A 21,126-nucleotide genomic window follows, 5' to 3' on the forward strand; every position below is an offset into this window, starting at 1 on the left:
GAAACAGGAACGCTTTTACACTTTTGGTGTGACTGTAAATTAGTTCAACAATTGTGGAAGACAGTGTGGCAATTCCTCAAGGATCTAGAACCAGATATAATTTGATCCAACAATCCCATTACTGGGTATATACTCAAAGGATTAGAAATCATTCTACTACAAAGACACATTCACATGTATGTTTTGCAGCACTGTTCACAATAGCAAAGGCTTGGAACCAATTCAAATGCCCATCAATGATAGACTGGATAAAGAAAATGTGGCACATATACACCACGGAATACTATGCAGCCACAAAAAAGGATGAGTTCATGTCCTTTGTAGGGACATGAATGAGGCTGGAAACCATCATTCTCAGCAAATTAACACTGGAACAGAAAACCAAACACTGCATATTTTCACTTATAAGTGGGAGTTGAGCAATGAAACACATGGACACAGGGAAGGGAACTCCACACACCAGGGCATGTTGGGGGGTAGGGAGCTAGGGGATGGGTTGATGGGTGCAGCAAACCACCATGGCAAATGTATACCTATGTAACAAACCTGCACATTCTGCATATGTATCCTAGAACTTAAAGTTTAATAATAATCATAATAATACCTGGATACTTTTTAGTCAATATTTTTCTTCTCTAAGGAAACTATATACAAATGCAATTGTGGAAACTAATTACAAATAGATTAAAGATCATTTTGATTTGTAAATATGCTTAATAGAATTTCTTCTTTTTCCAAGAATAAAAGATAGAATTCAAAAAAAAAAAGGAGATTAGTGGTTGCCTAAGGCTAGGGATAGGAATTTGCAGCATGGCTGCAAATGGGTACAAAGGATCTTCATAAAATGATGAAAATGTTCTAAAAGTGGTTTGTGGTTGCACAATTCTGTAAATTTAGTAAAAATCAGTGAATCTTATAGTATTTAAATTATTTTTCAATGAAACTTCTATAAAAATTAAATTATTTAAACAATTCAACAAACTATATTCCAGTTTAGGTACTATGAAGATTGAAATGATCAAGTCAGTAGCCTGCTATGACAGAAAGACACAGAGTAGCTTATAAAAACAGAGATGACTGAAATCCAGAGATTTCTTTTTTTATGTGTCTAGAAAGCCCGTTTCTAAGCTAAGTTCATTATAATGAAAAATTATATAATGAACTTTATAATTTTTATACAATTATATAAAATGTAAACATATAAAAATTATATAGTGTAAAATATAATGATGATTATTAATTACATTTAATTTGAGATTACAATATTTGCAATTACTCTAAGCCATCACAATTTGGTTTATACAGCAAAAAAGGAAAAGCTCCTGCCTTAACTGACTAAAAGCAAAAAATACTACGGATAAATAAGCACTAGCTAAATCTAAATTTTAAAAACAAAACATGGAGGCAATTCTTTAAATACCCCCTATATGCTGTCAAATTCCAAATTTTTAGATCTCTTCTGGAACTGTCTCATGAATTCCAGACTTGCACTCCAACTGCCTCCTTGGGGTTGCCAACTGGCTATGTAACAGGCATTTACTTCAAAGTTAATGACCAACACTGAACTACTGATTTGCTTTCTCCTCTCAAGCTTTTCCTATGAAATCATAACTCCATCCTTTTGGTTGACAAGTTCTAAGTCTTGGAAGTCATTTTTTACTCACTCCTCTTTTTTCTCTCCCGCTATATCTACATCCAATCTATCAGTAAATTCTATTGACACACATTTGAAATGTTTCCAGAATCCAACTATTTTAATCTCTCTCTATACTGCAACCACTCTGGTCCAAGTCACCATTATTTCTCATCTGGATTATTTATTGTCTTCTAACTAGTCATTCTGCTTCTGTAATTCCCTCTTACAGAGTATTCTAACTACAAAGCTAAAAGGGATGCTTTTAAAAGTAAAAGTGGCCCTGCTAACTCCTCTCTTCAAGAGCCACCAATGGCTTGCAATTTCATTCAGAGTGAAGGCCAAAGTCTTTGCAATGCACTGCCTTTTATCATCTGCATCCCTCTGTCCCATTCCAGTGACTTCATCTATTACTCTTCAGTTGGCTTATTTCACACCAGCTATCCAGCCCTCCTTGCTGTTTTTTGGTAACACCAATCATGACACCATTTCGAGGCTTTTATACTTGCTGTGACCTCTGTCTGGACTGCTTTTTCCCCAGGAAGCCACATGCCTCTTACTTAATTCTTTCGGGTCTCTGCTCAATTGTCATCTTATCAGCAAGGCCTTCTCCTCCAAGGGACTGTCAGCCATTTTTTTCCCATTGCATTTACTACCATATGAGATATTCCTTATTTGTATTTGCTTATTGTTTGTCTCTTCCAACTACAATGTAAACTCTACAAAAGCAGGAAATTTGTCTTCTTCACCTCTTTAGTCCCAGCCCTTAGAATAGCATCTAGCACACAGCAGAGGCCCAATAAATATTTGCCCAATAAATCAATGAATAAACTCTAGCAAACTAAATGTTATTCAGAATGACCATTTTAAATGTGTGATTTGGATTTTACCTTTTTTCTTTTTTTTTAAGATGGAGTTTCACTCTTGTTGCCCAGGCTGGAGTGCAATGGCACGATCTTGGCTCACTGCAACCTCTGCCTACTGGGTTCAAGAGATTCTCCTGCCTCAGCCTCCCACATAGTTGGGATTACAGGTGTCTGTCACCATGCACAGCTGATTTTTTGTAGTTTTAGTAGAAACAAGGTTTCACCACGTTGCCCAGGCTGGTCTCAAACTCCTGACCTTAGGTGATCCACCCGCCTCCAGCTCCCAAAGTGCTGGGATTACAGGCATGAGACGCTGCACCTGGCCAAGTTTTACTTTTTAAGTTTGTTGTTTTATCTTTTTTTTTTTTTTTTTTTTTTGAGAGACAGAGTCTTACTCTGCTGCCTAGGCTGGAGTGTAGTGGCATTATCTCAGCTCACTGCAACCTGTGCCTGCTGGGTTCAAACGATGAGAATCACTTAGCCTCCCGAGTAGCTGGGATTACAGGCAAGCACCACCATAACCGGCTAATTTTTGTATTTTTAGTAGACGAAGTTTTGCCATATTGACCAGGCTGGTCTCAAACTCCTGACCTCAGTTGATCCACCCACCTCAGCCTCCCAAAGTGTTGAGATTGGCATGAACTATTGCAACTTGTCTTGTTTTATATTTAGGAGAGAAATAAAATATTTTAAAATTCAGCTCTCTCTCAGGCTTTATATTTATTTTTTGCCTGCTTCACTTTTCCTTCATAAGGCTTTATGTTTCTAAAACATCATTGATCCAACTAGAATTTTATACTAGAAAAAGGAAGCAAATTGGATAATTATATTAAGTTTTATTTCTCAAATGGCTAGCCAATTTTCAGATTACTATTTATTATTACATACAAACACACATTTGATATGCCATCTTTTAAATATAAAAAAATTCCTGCATGTACGTGACCTTATGTCAGAATTCAACATATATGTGTTTTGTTTATTCAGTTTCCTTAATGTATGTTAGTATCAAACTTTTAAATAGCTGCAGCTTTAATATACTTTTATTTACTTATCTATTTTATTTATTTATGTTTTGAAACAGATTCTCATTCTGTCACCCAGGCTGGAGTGCAGAGGCACAGTCTTGGCTCACTGCAACCTCTGCCTCCTGGGTTCAAGCAATTCTCTTGCCTCAGCCTCCTGAGTAGCTGAGATTACAGGCATGCGCCACTACACCTGGCTAATTTCTGTATTTTTAGTAGAGACAGGGTTTCACCATGTTGGTCAGGCTAGTCTTGAACTCCTAACCTCAAGTGATCCTCCCGCCTTGGCCTCCCAAAGTGCTGGGATTGCAGGCATGGACCACCACACCTGATCTAAAGTACTTTTAAGTACTTAGTAGAGCTCCAAATATTTCCTCCCATTCTATAAGTTGTCTATGCACTCTGTCAGTTGTTTCCTTTGCCACACAAACTCTTCTGAATTTGTTGAAATTCCACTTTCTATTTTTGCTTTTGTTGCCTGGCTTTTGGAGTCATATCTAAAAATATTACTGCCCAGGCTAACACCAAGAAGCTTTTTTTCTATGTTCTCTTCTAGTAGTTTTATGGATTCAGGCCTTATATTTAATGTTTTAATCCATTTTGTGCCTATTTTTGTATGAGTTGATTTCTGTATATGGCTTAAAATTCCATTTTCATCCTTCTGCATGGGGATACCCAGTTTTCCCAGAGTCATTTATTAATGACACAACCCTTTCCCCATTGTGTTTTTGGTACCCTTTTGAAGATCAGTTGACTAAAAATACATGGATTTATTTATGGGTTCTCCATTCTTTCCGACTGGTCTGAGATGTGCTTTGATGTCAGTATCATACTGTTTTGATTACTGTAGCTTTGAAATATATCTTGAAATTAGAACGTGTGATTCCTCCAGCCTTGTTTTTCTTGCTCAAGGCTGTTTTGCTTATTTGTGATCTTTTGTGGTCCCACATGAATTTTAGAATTCTTTTTTCTATTTCTGTAAAGAATGTAGAATGTCTTTGGGATATTGATAGGGATTGCAGTGAATTTAAAAGAATTTTATAGTAGTATAAAAATTATAATTATTCCAATTCATAAACATGAAGGTCTTCCATTTATCTGTCTTTTAAAATTTCCTTTATTGATGTTTTACAGTTTTCAGTGTACAAGTTTTTCACTTTTTAAAGGTTATTCCTAAGCATTTTATTCTGTTGCGGTTGCAAATGGCATTATTGTCTTACTTTCCTTTTTCAGATGTTGTGTACAGAAATGCCACTGTTTTTTGTACATTAATTTTATATCCTGCCACTATATTGAATTCTTTTATTGTAACAGTTTTTTTTTTTTTTTTTTTTTTTTGAGACAGGGTCTTCCTCTCTTGCCCATGCTAGAGTTCAGCGGCACAGTCAAAGCTCACTGCAACCTTGACTTCCTGGGCTCAAGAGATCCTCCTGCCTCAGCCCCCAATGTAGCTAGGATTACGGGTATGTGTCACCACGCCTGGTTAATTTTTAGTTTTCTTACTTTGTAGGGACACAGTCTATGTTGCTAGGCTGGCCACTCCTGGCCTCAGGTGATCTCCCCACCTTCGTCCCCTAAAGTATTGCAATTACAGGTGTGAGCCTGCAGAAGAAAGCTTTACTTCTTTGTTTCTAATTTGTATGCCTTTTATTTCTTTTTCTTGTCTAATTGCTCTGGCTAGGGCTTCCAGTAATATGTTAAATAGAGGCAACACAAGTTGGGAATCCTGGTCTTATACCAGATCTTAGAGGAAAAGCTTTGTTTTCATTAAGCATCATGTTACCTGTGGGATTTTCATATATAACTTTCATGCTGTTAAGTTCCTTCTACTCCTATTTTGTTGAGTTTATCATGAATGGATACTGAATTTTGTCAGATGGTTTTTCTGCATTTATTGAGATGACTGTGTAGTTTTTAATCTTTCACTGTTAGTGTGGTATATCACATTGGTTGATTTGTATATGTTGAACCACCTTAGTATCTCAGGGATAAATCTGACTTGGTTGTGGTATTTGATTCTTTTAACATGCAGTTGAATTCAGTTTGCTGGTATTTTACTGTAGATTTTTGTACTTATGTTGATTAGGTATATTGGCCTGTAGTTTTATTTTATTGTGGTGTCTTTGTCTGGTTTTGGCATCAGGTGGTGCTAGCCTCATAAAGTGAGTTTGGAAGTATTCCTACTTCTATTTTTATAAGAGTTTAAGGAGGACTGGTACTATCTTTCTTTGAATATTTGGTAAATTTACCTATGAAGCCATCTGGTCCTGGGCTATTCTTTGTTGGGAGGTTTGTTTTTTGAGATGTTATCTCACTCTGTCACCCAGGCTGGAGTGCAGTGGCATGATCTCAGCTCATTGCAACCTCCGCCTTCTAGATTCAAGTGATTCTCCTGCCTCAGCCTCCTGATCCGCTGGGATTACAGGTGTGTACCACCACACCTGGCTAATTTTTTGTATTTTTTTAGTAGAGATGGGGTTTCACCATGTTGGCCAGGATGGTCTCAAACTCCTGACCTCAAGTAATCTGCCTGCCTTGGCCTCCCAAAGTGTGGGATTATAGGCGTGAGCCACAACGTCTGGCCTCTGTTGGGAGGTTTTTGATTAATGATTCAATCTCTTCATTTGTATTAGTCTATTCAGGATATTTTTTCTTGATTCAGTTTTTGTAGGTTGTATGTTTCTAGGGATTTACCCACATGGGCTTAGTTTCCTCTTTTTCTAGTTCCTTGAGGTATACAATTAGGCTGTTTGAAATCTACTTTTTAAATGTAAGTATTCATCACTATAAACCATTCTCTTAGTACTAATTTTGCTGCATTCTGTAAGTTTTGGTATATTGTGGTTTTGTTTCCATTTGCCTCAAGATATTATAAAAATTGTTTTAATTTCTTCTTTGACTCAATGCTTGTTCAAGAATGTGTTGTTAAGTTTCCATGTATTTGTGAATTTCCCATTTTCTTACTGCTATTAATTTTTAGTTTTATTTGATTCTGGTTGAAAAAGATACTTGGAATGATTTTAATCTTCTTAAATATTTTATGTCTGGTTTTGTGGCCTAATATGTGATCTATCCTGAAGAAGTTCTCATGTGCACTTGAGAAGAGTGTGTACTCTTCCACAGGGTGTAAAGGTTTGTACATATCTGTTAAACTCCTTTGGTCTATTGTGTTGTTTAAGTCAGCTGTTTAAATGATTTCTGTCTGGGTTATCTATCCATTACTCAAAGTAGATTATTGAAGTCTACTATTATTGTTATCATTGTTAATTTCTCCCTCAGATCTGTCCATAATTGTTTGATATATTTAGGAGTTCTGATGTTGGGTATATATATAAAATTGTTACATCTTCCTGTTGAGTTGACCGTTTAAAAATTATATAACATCCATTGTCTCTACAGATCATTTAAATCTGTTGTTTAAGAATAGCAATACCTGATTTCTTTTGGTTATCATCTGCATGGAATATCCTTTACCATTCCTTCACTTTCAGCATATATGTGCCCTCATTCTATAAGAGTGAGACTCTCTCAGCCCAAAATCTCCTGAAACTGATAAGCAACTTCAGCAAAGTCTCAGGATATAAAATCAATGTACAAAAATCACAAGCATTCCTATACACCAATAACAGGCTTAAAGAGAGCCAAATCAAGAATGAACTGCCATTCACAATTGCTACAAAGAGAATAAAATACCTACGAATACAACTAACAAAGAATGTAAAGGACCTCTTCAAGGAGAACTACAAACCACTGCTCAACGAAATAAGAGAGGACACAAACAGATGGAGAAACATTCCATGCTCATGGTTAGGAATAATCAATATCATGAAAATGGCCATCCTGCCCAATGTAATTTACAGATTCAACGCTATCCCCATCAAGCTACCAATCACCTTCTTCACGGAACTGGAAAAAACCACCTTAAACTTCATATGGAACCAAAAGAGAGCCTGCATAGCCAAGTCAATTCTAAGCAAAAAGAACAAAGCTGGAGGCATCACACTACCTGACTTCAAACTATACTACAAGGCTATGGTAATCAAAACTGCATGGTACTGGTACCAAAACAGAGATATAGACCAATGGAACAGAACAGAGGCCTTGAAGGCAACACCACACATCTACAACCATCTGATCTTTGACAAACCTCACAAAAACAAGCAATGGGGAAAGGATTCTCTGTTTAATAAATGGTGTTGGGAAAACTGGCTAGCCATGTGCAGAAAGCAGAAAACTGGACCCCTTCGTGACACCTTACACAAAAATTCACTCCAGATAGATTAAAGATCTAAACATAAGACCTAACACCATAAAAACCCTAGAAGAAAACCTAGGCAAAACCATTCAGGACATAGGCATAGGCAAGGACTTCATGGCTAAAACACCAAAAGCAATGGTAACAAAAGCCAAAATAGACAAATGGGATCTAATTAAACTCCAGAGCTTCTATATAGCAAAGGAAACAATCATAAGAGTGAATTGGCAACCAACAGAATGGGAAAAAATTTTTACAATCTACAAAAAAAAAAATCCAGAATCTACAAAGAACTAGAAGATTTACAAGAAAAAAAAAAATTCAAAAGTGGGTGAAGGATATGAACAGATGCTTTATAAAAGAAGACATATATGAGGCCAACAAACATGAAAAAATGCTCATCATCACTGGTCATTAGAGAAATGCAAATCAAAACTACATTGAGATGCAGTCTCATGTCAGTTAGAATGGCGATCATTAAAAAATCTGGAGACAACAGATGCTGGAGAGGATGTGGAGAAATAGGGACACTTCTACACTGTTGGTGGGAGCACAAATTAATACAACCATTGTGGAAGACAGTGTAGCGATTCCTCAAGGACCTAGAAAGAGAAATTACATTTGACCCAGCAATCCCATTACTGGGTATATATCCAAAGGATTATAAATTGTTCTACTATAAGGACACATGACACGAATGTTCATTGCAGCACAGTTTATAATAGCAAAGACCTGGAACCAACCCAAATGCCCATCGATGATAGACTGGACAGGGAAAATGTGGCACATATACACCATGGAATACTATGCAGCCATAAAAAACGAGTTTGTGTCCTTTGTAGGGACATGGATGAACCTGGAAACCATCATTCTCAGCAAACTGACACAAGAACAGAAAATCAAACACCACATGTTCTCACTCCTAGGTGGGTGTTGAACAGTGAGAACACATGGACACAGGGAGGGGAGCATCACACACTGGGGTCTGTCGGGGGGAAATAGGGGAGGGACAGTGGGGCGTGGGGAGTTGCGGAGAGATAGCATGGGGAGAAATGCCAGATATAGGTGATGGGGAGAAAGGCAGCAAATCACACTGCCATGTGTGTACCTATGCAACAGTCTTGCATGTTCTTCACATGTACCCCAATACCTAAAATGCAATTAAAAAAAATGAGACTCATAAACAGCATAACACTGGACCTTTTAATTTTATTCATTGAGCCACTCTATGCCTTTGATTGGGAAATTTAAACTATTTACATTTAAATAGTTTAAATTACAAATTAAATATGGTAAGTGAGAACTTACTATTGCCACTTTGTTAACTAATTCTGTTTTGCAATTGTTTTGTTCTTCTACTCTTCTTTGTTACTTTATGCTTTTTTGGGGAGTGATTTGCTTTGATTCTTTTATATGTATCTATTAAAAGTTTTTTTCTTTGTGGTTATCCTGTTTGCATAAAATATTTTGTAGTTGTAACCATCTATTTTTTAAGTTGATAACAACTTAACTTCATACAAAACTCTACAGTTGTTTTTTTGTTTTTTTTTTTTTTTAAGACAGGGTCTTACTCTGTTGCCCAGGCTGGAGTGCAGTGGTGTGATCATGGTTCACTGCAGCCTTGAGCTCTCTGGGCTCAGCTGATCTTTCCACCTCATCCTCCTGAGCTGCTGGGTCCATAAGCACATGTCACTATGCCAGGCAAATTTTTTGAAAAGATGGGGTTTTGCCACATTGTCCAGTCTGGTCTTGAACTGCTAGGCTCAAGTGATCTGCCTGCCTCACCTTCCCAAGGTGTTAGGATCACAGGCGTGAGCCACCATGCCTGGCCAACTCTACGCTTTTACTCCCTCTTCCAATACTTTGTATTCTTGTAGTGAGAGATCACTTCTTTTTATATTGTACATCCATTAACAAACTTTTGTGGTTATTGTTATTTTTAATATTATCTTTTCATTTTTATATTAGGGTTTTTTAAAAAACAGAAATGTTATCTTTTATACATCTATATGTGAGCCCTGCAGAAAATCCTAAAGGGAAGCCAAGCCATGTGAAGTTCTCCTTTAAAGGAAAGCAATTATCTCAATATTTAATAAAGCAGTATATATTAGAGTTTAAAGTAATTTATGCACCACCATTACATGGTTATGTTAATATATTTATCAGCAAGACTTATGTTTTCATATTGTTTGTCAATGTTTTTGTTTCAACTTGAAGAAATCCTTTAAGCAATTCTTGTAACTCAGATCTAGTAGTGACAAACTCCCTCAGTTTTTTTAGCTTGAGAAAGACTTTATCTTTTTCTTTTTTTTTTTTTTGAGACGGAGTTTCACTCTTGTTACCCAGGCTGGAGTGCAATGGCACGATCTCGGCTCACCGCAACCTCCGCCTCCTGGGTTCAGGCAATTCTCCTGCCTCAGCCTCCTGAGTAGCTGGGATTACAGGCACACGCCACCATGCCCAGCTGATTTTTTGTATTTTTAGTAGAGACGGGGTTTCACCATGTTGACCAGGATGGTCTCGATCTCTTGACCTCGTGATCCACCCGCCTCGGCCTCCCAAAGTGCTGGGATTACAGGCTTGAGCCACCACGCCCGGCCAACTTTATCTTTTTCATTTAAAAAAGTAGTTTTCCTAAGTAAAATATTGTTGGCCGTTTCTTTTTCTTTCAGAATTTTGACTATATCATCCCACCTTCTCTTGGCTTGCAAGGTTGCTGTGAGAAATTACCTGATGGTTTTGCATAGGATTCCGTATTTGTGATAAGTTGCTTTTTCCTTGCTATGTTCAAAATTCCCCCTTTGTCTTTGATTTTTGACAATTTAATTACAACGTGTCTTGGAATAGAACTCTTTATGTTTAATTTATCTGGGATCCTTTGGACTTTCTGAATCTAATCTATTTTATTCCCTAGATTTGGGAAGTTTTTTTTTTTGTTTTTTTTTTTTTGGTTTTTTTTTGAGACGGAGTTTCGCTCTTGTTACCCAGGCTGGAGTGCAATGGTGCGATCTCGGCTCACCACAACCTCCGCCTCCCGGGTTCAGGCAATTCTCCTGCCCCAGCCTCCTGAGTCGCTGGGATTACAGGCACGTGCCACCATGCCCAGCTAATTTTTTGTATTTTTAGTAGAGACGGGGTTTCACCATGTTGACCAGGATGGTCTCGATCTCTTGACCTCGTGATCCACCCGCCTCGGCCTCCCACAGTGCTGGGATTACACAGTCATTATTTCTTTAAATAAACTTTCTGCCAGTCTCCCCTTCTGAAACTCCCATATTATGCATGGTTTGCGGATGATGTACCCTAGATCTCTAGGCTTTTTTGTTTGTTTGTTTTTTCACTCTTTTTCAACTGTTTTTCTCCTGACTGAATAATTTCCAATTACCTGTCTTAAAGTTTCCCAATAATTCTACCTTATCAAATCTGCAGTTAGAACCCTCTACTGTATTTTTCATTTCATTAATTGTATCCTTCAGCTTTAGAATTTGCTTCTTTAAAAATTTTCTTTGTTGAACTTCTCATTTTGTGCATGTATTGTTTCCTTCATCTCTTTGAGTTGTCTATCTGTGTTCTCTAGCCAAGCTTCTTCTAAACAATTGTTTTGAATTTTTATCAGGCAATTCACAGATCTCCATATCTTGGGGTGTTTGTTACTAGAAATGTATTGTGTTCCTTTGGTAGTGTCATGTTTCCTGTATTTTTCTGTGTTCCATGTAGACATGCATTGCTGTCTATGCATTTGAAGAAGTACTCACCTATTCCAGACTTTACATACTGGCTTCAATAGGGAAATTATCCATCATAATTGCGGATAATTATGATGTGGTGGGTGTGAGCCCACCAGCTCAATGGGGTGTGCATCTGTATCAATTCTGGAGATATGTAGGGGTGCTGGGTATGTGTGATGGTGCCAGGTCTGGGATGGGAATGTGAAGGGTAAATTTGGATTTTAAACCCAAAAGGTTGGTTAAGAGGATTAATATATATATTCAGGCTTTCTTTTTAAAGGGGGGGATAATTTTATTTTATATATCTATTTTTTTAGAAGATTATTACCGGTATGAAAATTTTGCAAAGCTTTTCTAATTAAAGTTGACACACAGTTAAAGAGGATTATTTGCTCTCACAACAATTAGGTAAAATCATCTTATTTCAAATGATCCAGATATTTAAAGCATATAAACGCTAAAGCAGTTTTGTGCTATAAAAAAGTTACTAATATGATACAGAAGAAAATAATATAAAGCACCAAAATTAAAAATTTGGATGGTTCCTTAGAAATCATCTAATTACCTTCCATTTCACAAAAAAGGGCGGTCAGAGGTAAAATGACTTGCCAATATAACTTGTATGTAGTGACCAAACTGGTCTTTAAAAATATGTACTAAGAAGTCTCTACTCTTGCCTAACAAGACTTTTTTCCTCCTTTAAAATTATTTGAATCTAATTTTCCTTCGAAAATACAACAACCTACAGGAAGGTTTGTTGCAAACATAAAAAGAATAGAAGGAGGATAATACAAAGTGTCAAGCACAAGGCCTGAGAAACACATTGTGTTTGTAGCTGTGAACTGTAGCTTGTAGTTACTGTCTCCACTACATTCTGTCTCTTCAACTAAGAAGATATACAAGAAGAGATGAGTTAACCAATGCTACTGTTTGTGATCTTTACTAGATTGCGCCCAAAAGGTATTTCCCTATTTATACTTTTATTAATTTATCATTTAGCATGAACTAACCTTGGGTTGATATTTACTTTTTAATGTAGAAATCCCCTCAGACTCTACATAAATTCAAATATTAACTTAGAAAACTTAGAAACTTAGAAAAACATTGAAATTAAAATTTATACCACTGATTTTTATATCATTAATAAGACAATCATAGGCTGTGACAGCTATGTTTTTTGCCCATTTTTAAAATATACATTTCTTAATTGAAATCAAACAAAGGTTTCAAATGGTATCCTTCAGAAATTTTTACACAGGGTTTTCAAATTTTTGGTCTGATGATTTGCTTAGTAAATATTTCTAAAAATGAAGATACTTGGTCAAAGGGTAAATACATAAGGACAGTATATATCCTACATCCATATTATGGCTTTCTTTTACTTTTTTTTTTTTTTTTGAGACAGGTTCTCACTCTGTCACCTAGGCCTGAGTGCAGTGGCAGCATCATGGCTTACTGCAGCCTTGACCTCCCTGGCTCAAAGTAATCCTTCTACCTTAGCTTCCTCAGTAGCTGGGACCAGAGTTGCATGCCACCACATCCAGCTAATTTTTGTATTTTTTGAAGAGATAGGGTTTCACCATGTTGCTTAGACTACTCTCAATTCCTGGGCTCAAGTGATCCACCTGCCTCTGTCTCCCAAAGTGCTGGGATTACATGTGTGAGCCACTGTGCCTGGGTATTTTTGGGTAATTTTTAAGTTAGAAATGCTTTCTCAAAAGACAATGTGTCAACATCTTTTAGTATGGCTACTATTAAAAAAAAAAAAAAAAAAGGAAGTGTTGGGGAGCATGTGGAGAAATTCGAATACCTGAGCATCATTGGTCATAATGTAAAATGGTACACCTGCTATAGAAAACAATATGGTTGCTGAGTGCAGTGGCTCACGCCTGTAATCCCAGCACTTTGGGGAACTGAGACAGGCGGATCACTTGAGCTCAGGAGTTTGAGACAAGCCTGGGCAACATGGTGAAATTCTGTCTCTACATAAAAAGACAATCACAGGCTGTGAAAAAATTAGCTGGGTGTGGTGGCATGCACCTGTGGTCCCACCTACTTGGCAGGCTATTAGGAGGCTGAGGTGGGAGGACTGCTTGAGCCCAGGAGGCAAAGGTTGCAGTGAGGTGAGATCACTCCACTGCACTTTAGCCAGAGCAATAGAATGAGACCCTGTCTCAAAAAAACAAAAAAGAAAAAAACAAAAAAAAACAAGGTTCTGGCATAGTGGCTCACGCCTGTAATCCCAGCACTTTGGGAGGACGAGTTGGGTGGATCACGAGGTCAGGAGTTCAAGACCAGCCTGGCCAACATGGTGAAACCATGTCTCTACTAAAAATACAAAAATTAGCCAAGCATGGTGGTGGGTGCCTGTAATCCCAGCTACCCGGGAGGCTCAGGCAGGAGAATTGCTTGAACCCAGAAGGTGGAGGTTGCAGTGAGCCAAGATCGCACCACTGCACTCCAGCATGGGCAACAACAGCAAAACTCCATCTCAAAAAAAGACAGGACAGGACAGGACAGGACAGGACAGGACAAGACGAGACTAGACTAGACTTCTGGATATATGCCCAAAATCTTTAAAAGGAAGTTCTTGAAGAGATATTTGTATACTCATGTCCATAGCAGTATTATTTATTCACAGCAGCCAAAAAGCGAATGCAACCCAAGTGACCATAAACTGATGAATGCATAAATGTGGTATACACACACAATTGAATATTATTCAGCCTTATAAATGGAGATTCTGACTCATTACAATGTGGATGAACCTTGAGGACATTATGCTAGGTGAAATAAGCCAGTCACAAAATAACAAATACTATATGATTCCATGTATATAAGGTACCTAAAATAGATTCATAGAGATAGTGAGTACAATGATGACAGTAGTCAAATTCATAGAGATAGAAGTTGGTTTCCAGGGCCTATGGAAGGAAATTATTGTTTATATGGCATAGGACTCTCAGTTTTGCAGGATAAAGAGAGTTCTGGAGACAGTGGTTATCACTGTACCACAATATTAATATACTTAATATTGAACTGGAAACTTAAAAATGGTTAAGACGGTAAATTTTATGTTAGATATATTTTACCCTAATTTTTTTTAAAAAAGGCAATAATGTAAAAAAATTACTTACACTTTACACTGGCACTCATGCTTATTGGAACTGAGCAGTCTATTGCAGCTGAAAGAGAAAAGTTAGTAGTTTAATAATATTCTCAGTATTTATAAATGACAAATACCAAATGTGGAAATCACAAAATGTTTCAGACCTTGCAGTTGTTTTTTTATTGTACTTCTAGCGATGGAAAATACAATATCCCTGATTAAAAATACACTGTTGAGATTAATAACTCATTCAATACTGCAGAAGAAAGTATTAGTGAGCTTGAAAATACAGCAATATAAATTATTCAAAATGTAACAGACTTAACATTCTTATGATGTAGTCTCAAAACAAGCTTGGGGAAAAAAAGCAAAATGGAAGCCTTACACTACTTGATTTCAAGACTTTGTGGTGTAATTGTACAATAATTAAAGCAGTGTGGTATGGGCTTAAAGACAGACATACAGATCAACAGAACCAAAGAGTTAAGTCCAGAAACAGACCCACATATATGGTCAACTGACTTTCAAAAAGTACTAAACAATTAAATAGAGAAAAGATAACCTCTTCAACAAATGGTACTGGGAAATTTGGATATGAAGAGGCAAAAAACAAAACAAACAAAAAACCCCAAAACCCTTATATCATACCACATACAAAAACTAACTCAAAATGGATTGCAAACTTAAATGTCAGGGTTAAAACTATAAAACTTCTAGAAGAAAACATATTAAGAAAATCTTAGTGACCTAAGGTTAGGCAAAGATTTCTTGAAAAGGTTATAAAAACAACTATAAAAAACTAAATTATTACAAGATTTTAACATCACAAAATATTTTTCTTTTTTTAGCCATTTAGTAATAATATCAACATCATAAAATATAAACTAAAATTTAAAAACTTTAGCTCTTCAAATGAGAAAATCATAAAAATTTAAAAGACAGTAAAAAGTTGGTGAAATTCAAATAAGGTCTGTAGTTAACGGGATTGCATCAATATTGATTTTCTGGTTTTTATAGCTATGCTATACTAGTGGTTTTTAAGATTTTTAACATTAGCAGAAGCAGGGTAAAGGGTATATGGTAACTGTCTATACCAATTTTTTTTTGGAGATAGAGTCTCGTTCTGTTGCCAGGTTGGAGGGCAGTGGCACAATCTCAGCTCACTGCAACCTCCACCTCCTGGGTTCAAGTGATTCCCCTGCCTCAGCCTCCGGATAGCTGGGACTACAGGCACACACCACCATGCCTGGGTAATTTTTGGTATTTTTAGTAGAGATGGGGTGTTTCATTATGTAGGCCAGAATGGTCTCGATCTCCTGACCTCACAATCCACCCATCTCAGCCTCCCAAAGTGCTGGGATTACAAGTGTGAGCCACCATGTCCGGCCTCTCTATACCATTTTTATTTTTATGTTTTGTTTATTATTTATTTTTTACTTTTTTTTTTTTTTTTTTTTTTGAGACAGAGTCTTACTCCCTCACCTAGGCCAGGGAGCAGTGGTGCAATCTCAGCTTAATGCAGCCTCTGCCTCCTGGGTTCTAGTGATTCTCCTGCCTCAGCCTCCTGAGTAGCTGGGATTACAGGTGCCCGCCATTACGTCCAGCTAATTTTTTGTATTTTTAGTAGAGATGGGGTTTCACCATGTTGGCCAGGCTGGTCTCAAACTTCTGGCCTCATGATTCCCCACCTCGACCTTCCAAAGTGCTGGGATTACAGGCGTGAGCGACCACGCCTGGCCTATATCATTCTTTTTGTTTGTTTGTCTTTGTTATTTTTTGTTTGTTTTCTTTTTATTTCTGTCCTATATAATTTTTAAATGTTTATGTAAGTCTAAAAATTCTTCCAGAATAAAAATTTTACAAAGAAAATGAAAACACCAGCTACAGATTGGGAAAAAATATATCTGATATAGAATCTATATATAAAGAAACTCTTACAACTTAATACTAAAGAGACAACCAACCATTTATAATAATGGGTAAAAGATTTTAATAGGCATTTCACCAAAGAAGACATACAGATGGAAAATAAAAAGTTAACATCATTAGAAATCAGGGAAATGCAAACGAAAACTATGAAGTTGTACTATTTCACATTCACTAGAATGGTTAAAAAAGGACTATCAACACCAAGGGTTGGTCAGGGTGCAGAAGTAATGGAAATGTAAAACGAAACATTCACTCTGGAAAACTGTAGTTTCTTATAAAATTACACTTATACTTAATATATTACCTCACAGTTCTACTCCTGACACATAAATTTGCCCGAGTGAAATGTAAACACTTTCCAAAATTGTTTGTGAATGTTTACAGCAGCTTCACTCCTTTTGAAGTAGCCAAAAGTGAGTTAAAACAATCCAAATGTTTAACGACTGGTGAATCATAAACAAATTGTGGTTTATTCATTAAATGAAATACTCCTTCCTTAACAATACAAAAGTATAAATGGTGGTACATAGAACAGCAAAAATAAGTCTTAAAGATTGTTAAGCTAACTGAAAAAAGCCAGATCTAAAACAATACATGATTCCATTTCTATGGACTTACAGAAAAGGTAAAAATATAGTGAGAGAGAGCAGATCAGTGGTTGCCAGGGATTTGTCAGGAGGGGACTGACTACAAAGGACTAGGGGGAAGCCTTTGAGGTAATGAACTTTTTCTATATCAAAGGTTGGCAAATTTTGCCTACAAAGAGCCAAGAAGTAAATGCTTCACGCTTTGCAGGGTGATAGTGATATAGTCTGTCACAACTGGTCAACTCTGCTTTTTAGTGTAAAAGCTGCCAAAGACAATATGAACATGATTATGTTTGTCTATGGATAACTAAATCTGAATTTCATGTCACAAAATATTGTTTTTTTGATTTTTTGCTACCATTTAAAAATATGAACACTAGTCTTAGTTCATGGGCTGTACACAAACAGGTGGTAGGAGGGTTTGGCCTGAAAGATGTAGTTAGCTGATTCCTGTTTTACAACATAACTGTAGTAGTATTTATATAAATTATAAATACTTTCATATTTTTTCAAAATATTTATAAAATATTTTGTCAGCTTTATTGGGATAAAACTTACATTATAAAAGGCATTATAATCAATGCATTTTATAATGCAAGTTTTATCTCAATAAAGCTGACAAAAGAAGGAAAAATTAAACAGAAAAACAGCATGTTCTTTGTGCAACTTCCATAGATGTTTAAACAAAAAAGGCAGACTGTTTAAACAAAAAAAGCAGACTATAAATTTTTATATTAAAAGTAATATCTAGCTTTTACAGTGGCTCACGCCTATAATCCCAGCACTTTGGGAGGCTGAGATGGGCGGACCATGAGGTCAGGAGTTCAATTCCAGCCTGCTAGCATGGTGAAACCCCATCTCTACTAAAAATACAAAAAATTAGCTGGGCATGGTGGCACGTGCCTATAATCCAGCTACTTGGGAGGCAGTGGCAAGAGAACAGCTTGAACCTGGGAGGCATAAGTTGCAGTGAGCCGAGATCACACTGCTGCAATCTAGCCTGGGCAACAGGTCAGGACTCTGTAAAAAAAAAAAAAAAAAAAAGAAAGAAAGAAAAAAAAAAGGTGCAATATCTAACAAAATATTATTAGCAATAGAGATAAAATGAAATATAAAATGAAATAAAATAGGCGTTAGATTTGAAATATAGTTAAAAAAATGGGTATGAATTTGCTTAGTCAATAGTTTCTATCACATTAAATCAAACAAATACAAATCCTCTTACATATATAATGTATTCATTTTTGCTATAGATGTACTTTAATGAGAAGTGAAGCTGGAGGTTTAAATTGAGTACAGAGAGTTCACATTTGCACATTTTTACCTTTGGCTGAAAGGATTTTATTATAGTGAACAGCCATGTGATTCTTGACCAGGTGGAGAGTGCTTAGTCTGAGAGAAGAGGAGTCAGTGCAAAAAGCTAAAAATTAAAACATAATCATTATATATTTAAAACTAATATAAAAATCAAGAGATAAACAAGTTACTGATTAACTCATTCTCATAAAATGTTCTGAAATTCAACCAGAGATATTGATATGACATTGTGATGTGAAGCTTTAATCTTGCACTGATAATGCTGATGGGCTATTGACCATTTGGGTTCAAACCTTCCTGAGAATACAATTTTACAAGCCTGAGAGTTTGGGGAAGAGATTCTAGAATACAATCTATTATTATACTTATGAAATGATTTCTTTCTGACACCTCTCAATCTTGTAACTAAGGGTGTTTAGCTGCTTGCTTAATTAGTTACCACTGTTAAACAATCCGTGGAACTTCAGAAATTCAATGAATATCAAATCCTAAAACCCTATATACAAAAATTCCATTCTGATAAGCAAATTTCTAACTTAAACCTGAAAACAAGATCTACATATCAGTTTACCACATTCTTTTTGAAGTACTAAAACCATCTTATAACAAGTGTAATTGCATAGAAATTCCATAACATTAAACTCCTTGATCCTCGTTCAAACTGTTTAAGAGAAATCTTATAAATAGTTAAGCACTTACACACAAGTATAAAATGAAAACGTAGGCAAAACTTTTTTAAACATAAAAAACAGTTTTGGAGAAGTAATACATGCAATGTGGCTAAAAAAATTCAACAGCTAAAATGGCATATGGAGATATAAGTGACTTCTCTACCTTGATCTTTAGTCTCCCTTCTCAGAAATATACTGTTACTATTTAAATGCATCGTTCCAGGGAAACTCTGCATAATATAAGCCTATGCAATAATTATGAGCTTATGTTACTACTAAAAACATTTACTGAATGGATGCCATTTACCACGCATTGTTCTAAACTCTTTATATGTATAAACTTATCTAGTCATTATTATTATCATTTAATAAAAGTGAAAACTGAGTCACAGAGATGGGTTACATCTTCAAGGTTACACTGCTGATAAAGGATGCAGCTTCCATGTTACCCATAGAAGCAGCCTCATACTTACAACCACCATACCTATACCAGCTCTATACATATATTCTTTAAAAAAAAAGTTAGCAAACTTTACATATTGTTCTTTATCCTGATTTCTATGTATGTATATTTTAAATCTTGTTTAAACTTTTTATTTAAAATTTATTTTTTAAAGTTTATGATTATGCACATATATATGTATTACATTGTAATACAAAGAAATAAATGAGGCAACTGAAAATGAAATCCTTCCACCACATTTGGAAGTTAACAGTATCAAAGATTTTTCATGTAAATAAGAAAAATAAGGCTTTCAATTATTTTACCTACAGACATAAACTTCTAAGCTATAATTACCAAAAATTTATTTTAAAACCTACCTTAAAATTTTATCTTGAAAGCTTTAAAATACAAAAATATCACGGCACCTAGAAATCCAGCTGGATAAAGAGGCCCATAGGCCTTTGCTCCTATAATATGAAATGTATTATTCAAGTGTTCTTTTCTCTGCACAGCTTTTCCTTTTCAGTGCTTGTGTCTTTAATACCTGCTACTGACCATTTTAACAAGGCAAGCATGCCTTAAATCAAGGTAGTTTCCTGGCAAAAGTAGAGCTGGGCTGCTGCAGCAGCTGGAAGCAGGAGACAGCCAAGTCCACATCCAGGGCACAATAATAGTTTGAAATCATAGATTCCAAAATCCTCTAATCTCAAAAACGCCTATATTTCACTAAAATTAATAATTTGAAGTTCAAATATTTGTCAAATGAAATAATTTTGCCATCATGTCATATAATTTGCAAACAAAGGAAACACTCTTTTAACAAAGCTACCATTTTAAGTACCTCACTTACCATTACTTTTGGTGCTCAAGTGTCCTTTAAATAGGCATGGTGGACCATATCTGGGAAGGACAGATGTTGCTCTGACTTTTAACAACAACAACAAAAAAATCATAAATTAGGATAAATGAAACACAACTTTTACAAAAACAACAACATTCAATTTTTTAAAATAACAAAATGATTTCTCTCCCCAAAAAGTAACTGTGCTTTTAGTGGTAATCTTCATAACAGGACGTCTGAGTTATAGTACTAAATGTATTTAATATGAACAATATAAATGCTATATCCCCCAAACAGAGATGTTTTAAGAGGGTAAGATGGCTAGTTTGCTATCAGGTGGGCTGTTAAAAGCTATAACAGGGAGGACACATACAAAGTCTAGAAGATACATGGATGACTAAATTAAATAGGTTTCGAGATAGGAGAACTAAAATCTAGGACAAGAGAACAGAACTTATCAGAATAGATTAAAACAGAAAAACTGAGGTCAGAATATCTAATAAGTTCTATGTCACAGGTCAGAGAGCAGAAAGGAAAAAAAATATTTAGGACGATACAAGTCAAGGTGATGCCATCTGAGCTGGGAATAAAGATAGTCATGAAATGAGTATAGCTTCTACCAAGAAAGAAGGAGGGTAAGACCTAAACATAAGAAAGAATAAACATAAGAAAAACTCTCAGGAAACCTCATTTCTCTAGATAGAAAGAACTGTGACTTTT

General features: G+C 35.9%; 1 protein-coding gene across 3 annotated transcripts in view; it reads right to left on the reverse strand.

The window, feature by feature from the left end:
• Positions 1–21,126, reverse strand: part of SPATA7 (spermatogenesis associated 7) — a 71,324-nt gene that overhangs the window by 45,009 nt on the left and 5,189 nt on the right. Inside the window, exons 2-4 of one of the 3 annotated variants that reach the window (XM_032287686.1) lie at positions 20,416–20,490; positions 18,457–18,552; positions 14,645–14,692 (exon numbers count right to left, since the gene is read on the reverse strand). In XM_032287686.1, coding sequence (XP_032143577.1) covers positions 14,645–14,692; positions 18,457–18,552; positions 20,416–20,490 — 219 coding nt within the window. Of the gene's footprint in view, positions 1–14,644; positions 14,693–18,456; positions 18,553–20,415; positions 20,491–21,126 lie in introns of those variants that run through there. The other 2 variants (XM_032287689.1, XM_032287687.1) reach the window with 2 other exon arrangements.

The sequence above is a fragment of the Sapajus apella genome, unplaced genomic scaffold (assembly GCF_009761245.1).
Source record: "Sapajus apella isolate SASKATOON/1434 unplaced genomic scaffold, GSC_monkey_1.0 scaffold20, whole genome shotgun sequence".
Lineage (NCBI taxonomy): Eukaryota > Metazoa > Chordata > Mammalia > Primates > Cebidae > Sapajus > Sapajus apella.